At 58.3% G+C, this 13,129-nt stretch overlaps 1 protein-coding gene and 1 long non-coding RNA gene across 3 annotated transcripts in view; one reads left to right on the top strand and one right to left on the bottom strand.

Annotated features, from left to right (window-relative positions):
- The window catches only part of ATP2C2 (ATPase secretory pathway Ca2+ transporting 2), a 61,191-nt gene extending 52,080 nt beyond the window's left edge, over window positions 1-9,111 (top strand). For both annotated transcript variants that reach the window (XM_047846241.1, XM_047846242.1), the window contains 11 exons: window positions 152-308; window positions 1,001-1,171; window positions 1,877-1,974; window positions 2,067-2,117; window positions 3,321-3,487; window positions 4,739-4,807; window positions 4,897-5,013; window positions 6,280-6,427; window positions 7,576-7,674; window positions 7,828-7,969; window positions 8,973-9,111. In XM_047846241.1, coding sequence (XP_047702197.1) covers window positions 152-308; window positions 1,001-1,171; window positions 1,877-1,974; window positions 2,067-2,117; window positions 3,321-3,487; window positions 4,739-4,807; window positions 4,897-5,013; window positions 6,280-6,427; window positions 7,576-7,674; window positions 7,828-7,969; window positions 8,973-9,091 — 1,338 coding nt within the window. In that variant the 3' untranslated portion in view covers window positions 9,092-9,111. The remainder of the gene's footprint in view (window positions 1-151; window positions 309-1,000; window positions 1,172-1,876; window positions 1,975-2,066; window positions 2,118-3,320; window positions 3,488-4,738; window positions 4,808-4,896; window positions 5,014-6,279; window positions 6,428-7,575; window positions 7,675-7,827; window positions 7,970-8,972) is intronic.
- LOC125158813 (uncharacterized) lies at window positions 284-7,867 on the bottom strand. The gene is made up of 5 exons (XR_007149517.1): window positions 7,193-7,867; window positions 6,959-7,005; window positions 3,306-6,417; window positions 1,022-1,165; window positions 284-753 (listed from the first exon to the last, which is right to left on the bottom strand). It is a non-coding gene; the product is annotated as an uncharacterized LOC125158813 (long non-coding RNA).
- Window positions 9,112-13,129: the final 4,018 nt, after the last annotated feature.

The raw sequence follows: 13,129 nt of genomic DNA on the forward strand, positions 1-13,129 counted from the left end.
CCTAACAGTGGCTGGGGTGTGGCTGATGACACGTATGGGATGCTCGCGGTGACGTTAACAGGGCACCTGATGCACAGAGAGGCTGCGGATCAAAGTTCTCCAAGGAGCCGACCCAGGGAATGCAGCCGTTTTCCTTTTCTTCTTTCCCAAGGACCAGGAAGACGTTTACTTCATGAAGGGGGCCTTCGAAGAGGTGATTAATCACTGTACCTCGTACAACAACGGAGGCCTCTCCCTGCCACTGACGCCCCAGCAGACAGCCTTGTGCCAGCAGGAGGAAAAGAGGATGGGGTCGCTCGGCCTGCGGGGTTGGTACCTCTCGTCCCCAGCACCACGCTTTAAGTGTGCAGCAGTGACCTTCCGGGTCAATGGTCACGTGAAAGGCAGAGAGGCCCCCCCCCCCCGCCCCCGGCCCACCTCTGCCACCATGTGACACCCGCTAGTCCAGACGCGGCGCCTGTGGGTTTCCCGACGCGTGACTGAGGCGCCCCAGAAACGCTGATTTTCCCGATTGGTCGTCCTGCTCGTCGCCCACGGTCAGGAAAACCCAAAGCTCTTTCGCATCAAGGCAGACATTTCATTCCTCGGCCGTTTCCAGTCTCCTGCATCGGGGACGCCGCCTTCCCCGATGAGCTGGAAACTCGGGTTTCCCACAGTGCCTGTCCGTTTTCAGAGAAGCGCTCTGGAACTCGTGGGTTCCCTCCCGGGAAAGTGAGAAGCCTGGGGCCGGGTGTCAGTTGCCTTGGGTTTTCCCTGCGGGAAACAGACATTGTAAATTGCTAGCAGCTTGCTGATAAGGGGGCGAGGCGAGGCTGAGACAGAGCCTGGCAGGGTGGGGAGGGGAGCTTGGGGAAAGGGAGGCTTGGCACCCGCAGCCCTGGCACCTGTACCAATGCTACACGCACCGAAACAGAGTCAAGGCCGGGACGAGCTCACAGACAGAGTCCTCCCACCCCTGGGGCCCGCGGAGGACCTCCCACGGCTCTCGGTGTCTCCTCAGTGCTGGCCCTGGCTTCCGGACCTGAGCTGGGGAGGCTGACTTTTCTGGGTCTCGTTGGAATCATCGATCCTCCGAGGGCCGGCGTGAAGGAAGCGGTGCAGGTTCTCCGCCAGTCGGGCGTGTCCGTGACGATGATAACGGGAGATGCTCTGGAGACCGCCTCTGCTATAGGTGAGTGGGGCGCAGTGGGCGCCGGGCGGAGAGGGGTCCCCTCCCGCGGGGCCGCTCCTGTGGGTTAACCCGCCCCCACCCACCTGCTGTGAGCTCGCAGAGACCCTGAGGTTCACGGGCCGGCGCTTCCCCCGACAGAGACGGCTGTCTCTAAAGTGTCGGCAGGTGCCCCGAAGGGGGCAGAGCCGGCCACGGCTCTCAACCGTGACCTCACCGCCTCTTCCCAGACAGCATCTGCCCGTGTCCGGGTTCTGGTCTGGTTCTGTGTGCCCCGGGCGGGTCACTGAACCACCCTGGCCTTCGGGCTCTTCTCCCACAGGGGGCCGGCCACCCCCCCTCCCCACTTCTCGTTCTTCTTATTCACGTGATTGGTTCTCCCTGCTCTGTCTCAAGGCACCCGGCGCTGTGAAAAAATCAGGCTCTAGAATCAGACAAAACCACGTCAGGTCCCAGCATCGCCGCTCGGCAGCTCTGGGACCTGGGGGAGGTCACTCCCCTCCGTTTCCTCATCGTTAAAGCAGGGACAATAAGGCCTTAGTTCTGTGGATGGAATTGGGATCATGTCGCGTAGCAGGTGCTCGGTGGGGGGGTCGCCGTCGCGGCTCTGCTGTGCTCGTGGTCTGCGGCCCAGGCGGGGCCTGATGTCAGGCAGGGGGAGTGAGGGGCGGGAGCGGGCCCTCAGAGCAGGCTCTCTGCACCTCGCAGGAAGGACTATTGGCCTGTGCAATGGGAAGCTGAAAGCCATGTCCGGGGAGGAGGTGGAGAGCACGGGGCAGGACGAGCTGGCTGGCTGTGTCGGGAAGGTGGGGTCCTCCCAGGGGGCTCGGCGGGGCGGGGCGGGGGGGGGGGAGTTTCAGCCCCAAGTTCACGGACTCTTCTCCGCCTCTGTGTCCAGGTTTCTGTCTTCTTCAGGACCAGCCCAAAGCACAAGCTCAAAATCATAAAGGTAAGCTGTGTGCCTCATGCGTCCGTTGGGGCCAGTCCAGGGCGGTGGCTCTGCCCCCGGGGGGAGGTCCTGGGCCCAAGCTGGCAGGAGCGTCGGCCGTCCTCAAGCCGTGCTTCTTTCTCTAGGCCCGGGACGGCTGCACCAGGCGGGGCCTTTGCCCAGCCCCCGGGGAGGGGAGAACGGGCTGTCCTTGGCCACGTACAGCAAAAGCAGGAGCAGGAATTGGGTGGTGCGGAGGGCAAACTAAAAAGCAGGCAGTCTCTGTTAGTCGAGCGCCCTGGCATTATTCTTGTTACCGAACTCCAGGCCTCAGTTTCCCAGTCTGTAAACCGGGGTTGTATGGATGACGTCAGCCAACTCACAAGGCTGGTGAGAGGATTCCAGGAGGCCGGGCCGTGCGGCTCTTGGAGCAGCACCTGGCACATGGCGGGTGCCCGGTGGAGACTGGATGTGATTTTCTGCCTGTGCCCGGGGGAGGGCGCTGCTGGTGCGCTGGGTCTCCTCCCCGGAAGCGCTTTGAAAATGAGCTCTTGGGGCGCCTGGGCGGCTCGGTCGCTTAAGCATCCAGCTTCAGCTTAGGTCGTGATCTCACGGTTCAGGAGGTCGAGCCCCACATCGGGCTGTCTGCCGTCAGCACAGAGCCCGCTTTGGATCCTCCGTCTCCCTCTCTCTCTGCCCCTCCCTTGCTTGCACGCACGCGTTCTCGCTCTCTCTCCAAATAAATTTTTTCTATTTTTATTTTTTTTATTTTTATTTAAAAAAAAATTTTTTTTAACGTTTATTTTTGAGACAGAGACAGAGCATGAATGGGGGAGGGGCAGAGAGAGAGGGAGACGCAGAATCGGAAACAGGCTCCAGGCTCTGAGCCATCAGCCCAGAGCCCAACGCGGGGCTCGAACTCACGGACCGCGAGATCGTGACCTGAGCTGAAGTCGGATGCTTAACCGACTGAGCCACCCAGGCGCCCCTCTCTCCAAATAAATTTTTAAAAAGAGAGAAAGAAAAGGTGTTCTTTAGCTCTGTGCTGTTTTATTCTTCGTGCTGTTTGGGGGGCTTTAGTTCTAGGGAGGAAACCTCCATGCAAGTCATTCCTAAGACTTACTTAATCCCATGGGGCACTGCGTGGTTTCAGGGGTAAGTTGTGGACTTTTGTTTGTTAGTGGAGAACACGAATGAGCCTTCACTCACCTCCTCTTTCCAAAGGCTTTGCAGGAGTCGGGGGCAGTCGTGGCCATGACGGGGGACGGGGTGAACGACGCGGTCGCCCTGAAGTCTGCGGACATCGGGATCGCCATGGGGCAGACGGGGACAGATGTCAGCAAAGAGGCTGCCAACGTGATCCTGGTGGATGATGACTTCTCGGCCATCATGTGAGTGGCTCCATGGCTGGTTTTCAGCGGCAGAAATGCCCGCGGTGACCCGCTGCCCCCCTCGGGACATGCCCCCCTCACGGCCTGAGGGTGCATCCGACGGGCGAGCCGGGTTCAGGTGCACAGACGGAGGCGGGCTCCGGTGTGTAGGCCGAAGCACCGTCTGTGGGGAAATCCTAGGCCACCCTAACTGCCGACAGCAAGGGCGGGAGTGCCACGAAGCCACGAAACATCACGTTTTGGGGAACGTTTTAAAGACGGAGAAATGCTCACATTGTGGGGTTAAGTGAAAAACGCTAAGAGTGAGCATGTGCGGATGCGTATGTTTCATGCGCTGAAAGCGACGAGCGACGGGGCAGGAGCGTCTAATTGTTGGCCCTCGTGTGATCGCAAGCTCCCGAGATTGCAAAACACCTGGTTTCTTGTTTCCCTTTTCTCTGTTTTCTTAACAAGCTTGCCTTCCCTCTAGCTCTGATTTTAATTCGTTGTAATCGAGACTTTATTCATAAATCCATTGTAATAATTGGGGGTGGCACGGAAGTTTTCTTAAGCCTGCTATCAGAACTCTGAATGAGCAAACACTGAAGTTGGGTGCGATTTTTGACTTTACAGAGGAGGCTTGTCTTTGTAAATGGATTGACTCCTTAGCCCCCTTCCCCCTTAGTTAAAAAAAAAAAAAAAAAAAAGTCCTGAGATGCAGTTGATAAATAACTCTGTAATGTTAGTTCTTTTGCAAAAAAAAAAAAATTAGCAGAAAAAAAAGGGTTAGGCACTTTTCTGCATTCATGACTCAAGATCAAGGTTTTTAAAGGACTTTTACGGTTTTCTGAACATACCGAGGATGTTTTTCAGCCTCCTAATTCTCTCCCCCCCATGCCACCCCCCTGGGGCGAATTAGCAGGTTTGATCGGTCTTGCTGTGCCTGTCGTCCAGATGCATCTCTGGGTTGCAGTCAGTGCTTCCCAAGTCCCGGGTGAGGGCGGGGTCCCTGGGCTCAGGCGGGAGAATGATCTATGGTCTTCGTACAGAGGGTGATCATGGCCTGCGGTCCGGGCCCCCGCGGCGGGTGGTGCTGGCCAGGCCACCGTCCTCCTGTACCTCTCTGTCCTGGAGCCGCCAGCGGGGGGAAGGGGAAGGGGCGCCTGCGTGCGAGGCCACCTCCGGTGACACCATCGCTCCCTCCCACGGCTGCCGGAGGTGCCCGGACACTCCCAGAGGGCCCTCTGCGAAAAACGCTCTGTCCTCTTGCAGGAACGCGGTGGAGGAAGGCAAGGGGATTTTTCATAACATCAAAAACTTCGTGCGGTTTCAGCTGAGCACGTAAGTCAAGGCCGGCGTCTCCGAGGGCCGTCGGGCTGCGCGTGCGTCCGGCGTGCAGCCATCGACGGTGCCCGGTGTGTGCCCCGCAGGAGCATCTCGGCCCTGAGCCTCATCGCTCTGTCCACCGTGTGCGACCTGCCCAGCCCCCTCAACGCCATGCAGATCCTGTGGATCAACATCATCATGGACGGGCCACCGGCGCAGAGGTGAGGCGCCGGGCTGTCCGCGAGGCTCCGCCGCCTCGGGTCCCTTGCACCGAGTACGGGAGGCCGTCCCCGGGAGTCCTGCAAAGCCAGAGTGTGGCGCACTGTGGGGAAGACAGCCAGCAGGATGCCCTGGGCATGGGAGGAAGCACCTGCACGGGCAGCCGGGGCCGGCGGCCGAGGGGGGGATGTGCTCCCTGGGTGACTCCACGCCTCAGTCCCTCTCTTCACGTCCCCACTTGGGAGATGTCCTCCGTGATCGCTCTAACAGCAGCCCCCGGGCTCTCCCTCCTTACCCTGCTTTCTTTGTCCCTAGAGGAGAAAATACGTATGTCCTCGTTTATCTGATTATGACCCGTTTCCCCTACGGCAAGGTTTCTGTTCCTCGTAGCATTTCCCGGGACGGTGCTGGGCACACAGTAGGTGGTCGGCGAGTTAGTTGCTGGGTGGATGGGTGAGAAGGGAGGGTGAGGGTAGCTGAACGGGCAGGAGGAAGAACCACCTTCGGAGTCGGGGAGCCAGACGTCCAGGAGCAAGCGAGGCACTGGGTTCGAGCACACAGTACATGCTGTTGTTGATTATATATGTGTGTGTGATATAAATGTGATACATATATGTCACCATGAATTATCACAGTTGCTGCCGCTGAGGGCAGGAGTCCCGCTTTGTCCCTCCGGGCCCAGGGGGAGGTCCCTCTTCACACGCTGGGAGCAGGGCCAGGAGGGAAGTTGGCCGCAGCCGTCTCTGCAGCCGGCTTCCTCCTCGGTGCCCCGCGTCCCGTCTTCCGCTGGTCTAGCCCCAGTCCCGCTGTTGCACAGTCGGCCGAAGGCGGGTCCCTGGGGGGCGGCGTCTGGACCCCGTTTCTCCAGGCTGCTGGGCGTCCGCTTGTGATGGAAGCTGTGCGATCATGAGGGGTGACCCAGAGTGGCTCCAGGACGGTGGTGTGGTCGGCCAGGGGGTGGTTTTCCTCCGCCGTGCTCAGGGACGGGTGTGTGGCTGCCCCTGGGGCCCAGGCCGGTGGGGTGGGGGGTGGGGACCCTGGAAGGAGTTAGGGCCAGGGCAGAGGATGTGAGGGGCGGGCTTCCAGCAAGGACGGAGAAGTCCCCCTAAGAGTGGGACCAGACCGAGCTCCTGCCGACGACCTGGGGGCACTTGGCCAAAGCCCCCTCTTTGCTGTGTCTTCGGGGCTGACCTGAGAGCCTGTACAGCTTCAGCACTTTAAGTGTCCTCGTGGTTTATGTCAAGGTTCCCCTGTCTTGTTCCGAGCAGCTTGGGGGTAGAGCCGGTTGACAAAGACGCCCTCCGACAGCCACCGCGGAACGTCAAGGACACGATTCTCGGCAAAGCCCTGATCCTGAAAATCCTCCTGTCGGCTGCTGTCATCATCAGTGGGACCCTCTTTATCTTCTGGAAAGAGGTGGGGCAAGTTCTCACTGGCTCGGCCTGTATTCGCTAAGCCCCTGTGGTGGGAGCCTAGCGGCTGTGCACCAAGCACCGGGGATGGTCCCCGCCCGGGCGCGTGGGGCTCCGGCTCTGACTGGGGAGACAGGTGCACATACAGGGGGCTGTCCCTGAGGGGGGGGCGGGGGACCAGGAGCTGACTTTGCAGAAGTGGGGACAAGGCGGAAGGATAGGAAGCCCCCCCGGCAGGGAAAAGAAATAATTTTGTTCTAAAAGGGACCCGATGCCCCTGCCGCTTTCTATGGTCACCAGCAAAGAATTTGCAATCTATTAGAAGGAAGTCCGTCGTATTCCCTGGAGGTGATTATTTGAGGGAGCTTAGGGGCCACCTTTCGGTGGCTCCAGGGGCCCCCGTGCTGACACGCGGTGCTCTCAGTGGAGACCCAGGCAAGTGGGGGCAGGACACGGGACCACCGCAGATTCTGTTTTTCTCCAGCCCCCCCCCCGCCCCCCAGAGGAGGGGCCTTGCGTTTTCCCCAGTTCTCACCTGCCCGGGAAGGTGGTGTGGCCGCCCGTGTCCAGCCTGTGCTCCACCTGCGGGAAGGGGAACCAGGCCCTCCTGTGCCAGCACGGTGGGCCTCAGTGGGGGGGGCCCCCCAGGGGCTCTGGAGTCAAGCTCCAACTCACGCCACCCCGGCCAGGGCGTCTGCGGGGAACCCTGGGACAGTGACAAGCTCGGGCAGGAAGGACCCGCCTCCCCTCAGGCAGGGAAAGTTCTCACCTTGGCTCCAGGCCAGGCCCGGGAGGAGACCTGCCTCAGGTCCCTACAGCAGCACCAGGGAGGGTGTGCGTCCTCTGTCCGTGACACTCAGTGGATGCAGCTATAGCCCTGTCCTGTCCCAGGAGGCAATGTCACCTGCAGCAGGAAGGGACGCTCCCTTTACCTGTGCAGGGTTTCAGCTCGGGGGGGGGGGGGGGGATGTGGGGTGGTCGTGAGACACCCCCCTTACTCCAGCCCAGGGGGCGGTCGTGGTCAGTTCCTAGCAGAGCCGCTCTCTGCTGGGCGGTCCAGGCCCCTCGAGTTCCTGCTCCCTCCGTGCTCATCATCACGAGAAGCACCCCCCTTCCCGGGGCCTGCCCACCCTGCGCTCCTCTGTGTTCCAGATCCCCGCAGACAAGGCGAGCACCCCGCGTACCACGACCATGACCTTCACCTGCTTTGTGTTCTTCGACCTCTTCAACGCCTTGACCTGCCGCTCTCAGGTGAGCCCTGGGCTGCCCTCCCCTCCCTTCCTGGCGGGACCCAGTCGCGCTCTCGGGGACGAATGGTGCGGCCGCGGCCCGAGTAGGCCTCTGTAAGCATCGCCGTCTGAGCCGCGGCTTGTGACCCGGCTGACACGTGCCCTTCTCCCACAGACCAAGCTGATACTTGAGATCGGCTTTCTGCGGAACCCCATGTTCCTGTACTCGGTGCTGGGCTCCATTCTGGGCCAGCTGGCCGTGATTTACATCCCGCCCCTGCAGAAGATCTTCCAGACGGAGAACCTGGGTGCCCTCGGTGAGTGGGCGGGGACGTGAGGGGTCAGCCGAGGCCGGTGCCTGGGCGCCGACATGCGGTGTTCCAGGTGCGAAGTCCCTGCGTGTGCCCGGCCGGCCGCACGGGGTGGGAGGGCGATGTGATGGGGTCATGGAGTACACGGGGAAGCAGAGGATGAGGCACCTCCACCGGGAAGGCCACCGAGGGCAGAAGGGGACACGGCCTCCCGGCCCCCCTGTCCCAGGGCTGGCGGCTCAGAGCGACGCAGCAAGGCCCGGGGGCTGCGCCATGGCGGGTGACAGTCCCGGCTCATTCTGCCCCCGCTGGCAGGGGGCTCGTGGGTCTTGGGCACCCGCTGACCCCAAGACAGGGAGCGGGCCACCCAGCAGCTCGGGCTAAACACAACATGATTCAATGACCGCAGCCATCCAGGGCCCCGAGCGCACCTGCCCCGGGGTGGAATCCTGGCGCTCCCCTGCCTCCCCGCCCAGGCGGACACGATTCCAGCCTTTTCTTTGTGAGCTGCCTGGGGTGACCGGCCACCTTTGCCTGAAGCTAACAGAGCACACAAGTGGGAGGAGGGGAGGGGTGGGGGGAGGAGGGTACCTGAGCAACAGCAGTGACCCGAGCCACGTACGTGGTGGGAGCCAGCAGGTGGGGAGGCCGGCGTAGGTCATGGCCACAGGTCATGACACGGTCGGGTCTGAAGTGCTGGACACGACTGCTCGGAGCACGAGGCCGGGGTGGGGGGTGTCTGCCCTCAGGATGGATGGGGGAGGGTCCTGTTACTGCCGGAGGGGGTAGCGCACCCCCACCCCAGTCCTGAGCCCCCTGGAAGGACGGGGTGGTCCTGTGGAGCTGCACGGACATCCGTCCCTCCCGGGAGGGGAAGTCCTGGTCCTCGGCTCCCGGGTCCTCGCCCCTCACCTCTGGGCTCTCTGCGACCAAAGCCGAGACGTAGGGAAGGGAGCCTCAGGGTGGCACCGTGCGCTCTGACCCCCATTTTCTTTTCACCTTTTTGCAGACTTGTTGCTTTTAACCGCACTGGCTTCATCCGTGTTCATTTTGTCAGAGCTGCTCAAACTATGCGAAAAGTTCTGTTCCAGAGCCGAGAAAGCCCAGGTTCACCAGGAAGATGCATAGCGGCCCCCGCCTGCGTCCAACCCCTCAATAATCTATATTTTTATGTGACTGTGGCCCTCCCCCAGCCCCCCTCCCGAGGCACGCTTTTAGGACACCGTGCGGTAGGTCCCTCACCTGATCTGCTTCTTGGGAAACGGGCAGGAAGCCTGGGCCCGGGCCCGCGTCCACCCCAACCTCTCCGGCTGAGCTCTGGAGACCGCACGGCAACACCTTGCTATTTATTAAATCACAGTGATTTTTCTTAACCACGTCTGCCCACGTATTTGTGCCACAGCAGCCCCCGCACGAGGAAGAGGCCTCGTGTCCCCGACCGTAAAGTGGGGGGCTTTGTACCCTTTTGTTAAGGGCTCTGCAGGCGCCTGGTAAGTGGTTTTCCTACGGGTGGCCCCGGGGGGGATCCCCATGCAGCCGTTCGTTCACGACCCACCGCATCTGGGGCGAGAGAGAGTCACGCCCCGGTGGCCTCAGCGAAGGCCTGGCCTTTTCCCTCTGGAACCGGGACCGGGGTGCTTGCCAGCCCCCTGAGCGTGAGCCCCCGGGGCCGGTCTTACAACAGGCCTGCCCGCCCAGCTCCAAAATGCAGAGCCCACAGGGGGCAGGAACCGGCCCCGCAGACCCAGCCGTGGAGCCCTAGCTTTCGTGAAATGAGGCCACGGCTGTAACCCCGCCCCCACCCCCCAGTTATTAGCCTTTTCCAGAGAAACCCAACCAACAGGAGGGGGAGGGAATAGAGACTGGTTTTAACAAAGTGACTCACGCGACTGTCGGGCTGGCCCGTCCCCTGTGTTCGGGCAGGCGGGGTCTCCCGGGCGGCTCCAGGCAGGGACGGGCTCCCCTCCTCCTCCGGGATCCCGGGCCCTTCTCATAAGCCTTTAAGGGACTGGATGAGGCTCACCCGCCCTCTGAAGGCAACCCGCTCTCTTCAAAGTTTACTGATACAAATGTTAATCACCCACCCCGAGAAACAGAGCTCACTAGAACATCTAGACTACTGTTTGGCCCCACGGCCGGGCGAAATTGACCAACAAAATAACCCTCCCACCAGCCACGCTGGCGGTGAGGCCGGCCGTCTGGGCCAGGCCAGGGTGAGGATGGTCAGAGTGGACCCCTGCAGCTGCCAGGCAGAGTTCCGATTCCTTGCAAGTAGGGTTTACGGCTTGGGTTGCACCATCCTCTGAAGCCCCCACACGTGACCCCACAGCTAAATGGGGACACGCGCATGTGCCGGGCCCGCAGAAACACGATCGAGAGGGCTGCCTGGAGGGGGAGGCCACTCGCACAAGGATGGTACCTGCCCAGCAGCTGCCAACCCTTGACCCCTCAGAGAGACAGGCCGAAAACCTGCCCCGCGCACAAGCCTGTGCGCAGCTCGACTCTGAGTCAGGACGCGTCCAAGCAACGTGCTTCCCCTTAAAAAATAACCAAGACCCACCATGGCCGACCGATACTTAGACTACGACATCAGAAAGTACCCTTCACCCCTATTTCTACCGTTCACGATAGCCCGAGGTAGACTGCAAATTACGAGATGAAATAAACAAGTGCTAAAGCAAAACAAAAACAAGACACAACACGAACCATCAAGTCCAACGAATAAGTCAGACTACACGCATCTTTTCATCAAAATACAGAAGACTTAGCTGGATTTCCACTTGTAAAACACCCACCCATCAACAGCAAAGGGACATTCACCAAAATACACAGAGGAAAGAGCAGAGATCAGTGAAGTCAAAGACACGGGTAGAAATCAAAAGCTCGTTCTTTGAAAATACCAATAAGATCGCCAGTCTTGCTGGGGCGCCTGGGTGGCTCAGTCGGTTGAGCATCCGACTTCGGCTCAGGTCACGATCTCGCGGTCCGTGAGTTCGAGCCCCGCGTCGGGCTCTGGGCTGATGGCTCGGAGCCTGGAGCCTGTTTCCGATTCTGTGTCTCCCTCTCTCTCTGCCCCTCCCCCGTTGATGCTCTGTCTCTCTCTCTCTCTCTCAAAAATAAATAAATGTTAAAAAAAAAAATTAAAAAAAAAAAAAGATCGCCAGTCTTGCTAAAGGTTTACCAAAGGGAGACACACATGACCTCTGTTAGGAACGGAGGTGGTCTATCATAAGAGCCTCCTCCAGTGAATTCACAAGTTAGAGGAAATGAACCAGTTCCTTGAAAACCACAAGCTACTAACTCGCACTGAAAAGGCAGGAACCCGAGTAATCCTAGAACGTGTGAGGGCAGGGATGTAGTTAAAACCGATCCCCCCCAAAAATCTTGCTACTTCTGACACCAATCCAGAAGCAAGTTAATGAAGAAAAGATGGTGATTTCAGCTAATGGTGTGGGGACAGACATCTGCGGCCAAGAAAAGCCACCCTCGACTCAGACCTCACGCCCGCCACACAAATGAACTCAACACGAGCCACAGGCCAGAACAGAAAAACGGGGCAGAAGAATCCTTGGGATCCCGGGTTAGGCAGAGTTCTTAGACATGACCCCACAAGACCACCCCTAAAAGGTAAGAAAATTTGAGAAAATACCCTGTAGGGGAATTAGTGGATCACACAGTAATTCTATTTTTAATTTTGTGAGGAACCAAAGAGAACAAAAATGCTCATTCAAAAAGATATATACAGGGGCGCCTGGGTGGCTCAGTCGGTTAAGTGTCCGACTTCAGCTCAGGTCATGATCTCACGGTCTGTGAGTTCGAGCCCTGCGTCGGGCTCTGTGCTGACAGCTCAGAGCCTGGAGCCTGCTGTGGATTCTGTGTCTCCCTCTCGCTCTGCCCCTCTCCTGCTCATTCTCTGTCTCTCTCTGTCTCAAAAAATAAATAAAAAACATTAAGAAAAAAAAAGATATATACAACACTATGTTTACTGCAGCATTATTTACAATAGCTGAGATACGAATCAGCCCCAATGTCCTTTGGTCGATGAATGGATCAAGATGTGGGGTACACACACACACACACACACACACACTGGAAAAGTACTCAGCCATAAAAAGAATGAAATCTTGCCATTTGCAGCAACACAGGTACCTAGAGAGTATAACGCTAAGTGAAATAAGCCAGACAAAGACACGTGTCATATGATTTCGTGCCTAAGTGCCGTCAAAACCAAACAAACGAACGAAGAACGAAAGAGACAAACCAAAAGTCAGGCTCTTAACTCCAGAGAACAAACTGATGTCACCAGAGGGGGGGGGAAGGGCGGGGAAATGGGTGGAACAGGTGAAGGGGATTGTGGGTAAGGACTTACCATGAGGCGCATGGGGTGACGTACAGAAGTGCTGAGTCACCGTCTTGTACACCTGCAACTAACATCACTCTGCAATCCAACTATACTGGAATTAAAAAAAAAATTTAGGTACAGACCTTAAAGAACTCCCAGAAATATATAGAATTGTTGAATCATTGTGTTGTATACCTGCACCTAACCTAACATGGTAAATGAGGCTTGAATTAAAAAAAAAAAGTTTTTTTAATCCAGGAAAAAAACCTAACTGGATTCCACCAAAAGTGAAAGCATTTTGCCCATGAAAGTCACTAGTGGAGAAAATTAAAAAAAAAAAAAAAAAAAAAAAGACTGGAAAATACGTATTTTCAAATCACAAACCCAACAATCGACTCTGATCCAAAATTAAAAAAAAAAAATTTAAATTTAACAAAAAAAAAAAACAGAAAAAGGGCACAAGCTCTTAAGAGGGCATAGACGCAGTAAACACACCTCTCCGAATGGCTGAAAACACGCCCAGGACACTGAGGGCTGGCGAGGATGTCGGACAACTGGTGCCCGGATGTGTCACAGGGCAGGGAGGTACCACAGCCGCTCTGGAGAACAGGCTGATGGCGTCCCATCTGGTCAAACACACGCTTAGCCTGTGACCCAGCCTCGCCACTCTAGGTACAGACCCTCGTGCCCACGGCAGCATCACTCGGAAGAGCCGCATCTTACAACCACCCACACCTCCTTCTGCTGACGAGCGGCTCCCCCCACAGTGGAGGGCTCGGGAGCGTCCACGTCGCATCCTGGGTGGGTCCCCTGGGTATCACGCG

This window comes from Prionailurus viverrinus, unplaced genomic scaffold (genome assembly GCF_022837055.1).
Source record: "Prionailurus viverrinus isolate Anna unplaced genomic scaffold, UM_Priviv_1.0 scaffold_38, whole genome shotgun sequence".
Classification (NCBI taxonomy): domain Eukaryota; kingdom Metazoa; phylum Chordata; class Mammalia; order Carnivora; family Felidae; genus Prionailurus; species Prionailurus viverrinus.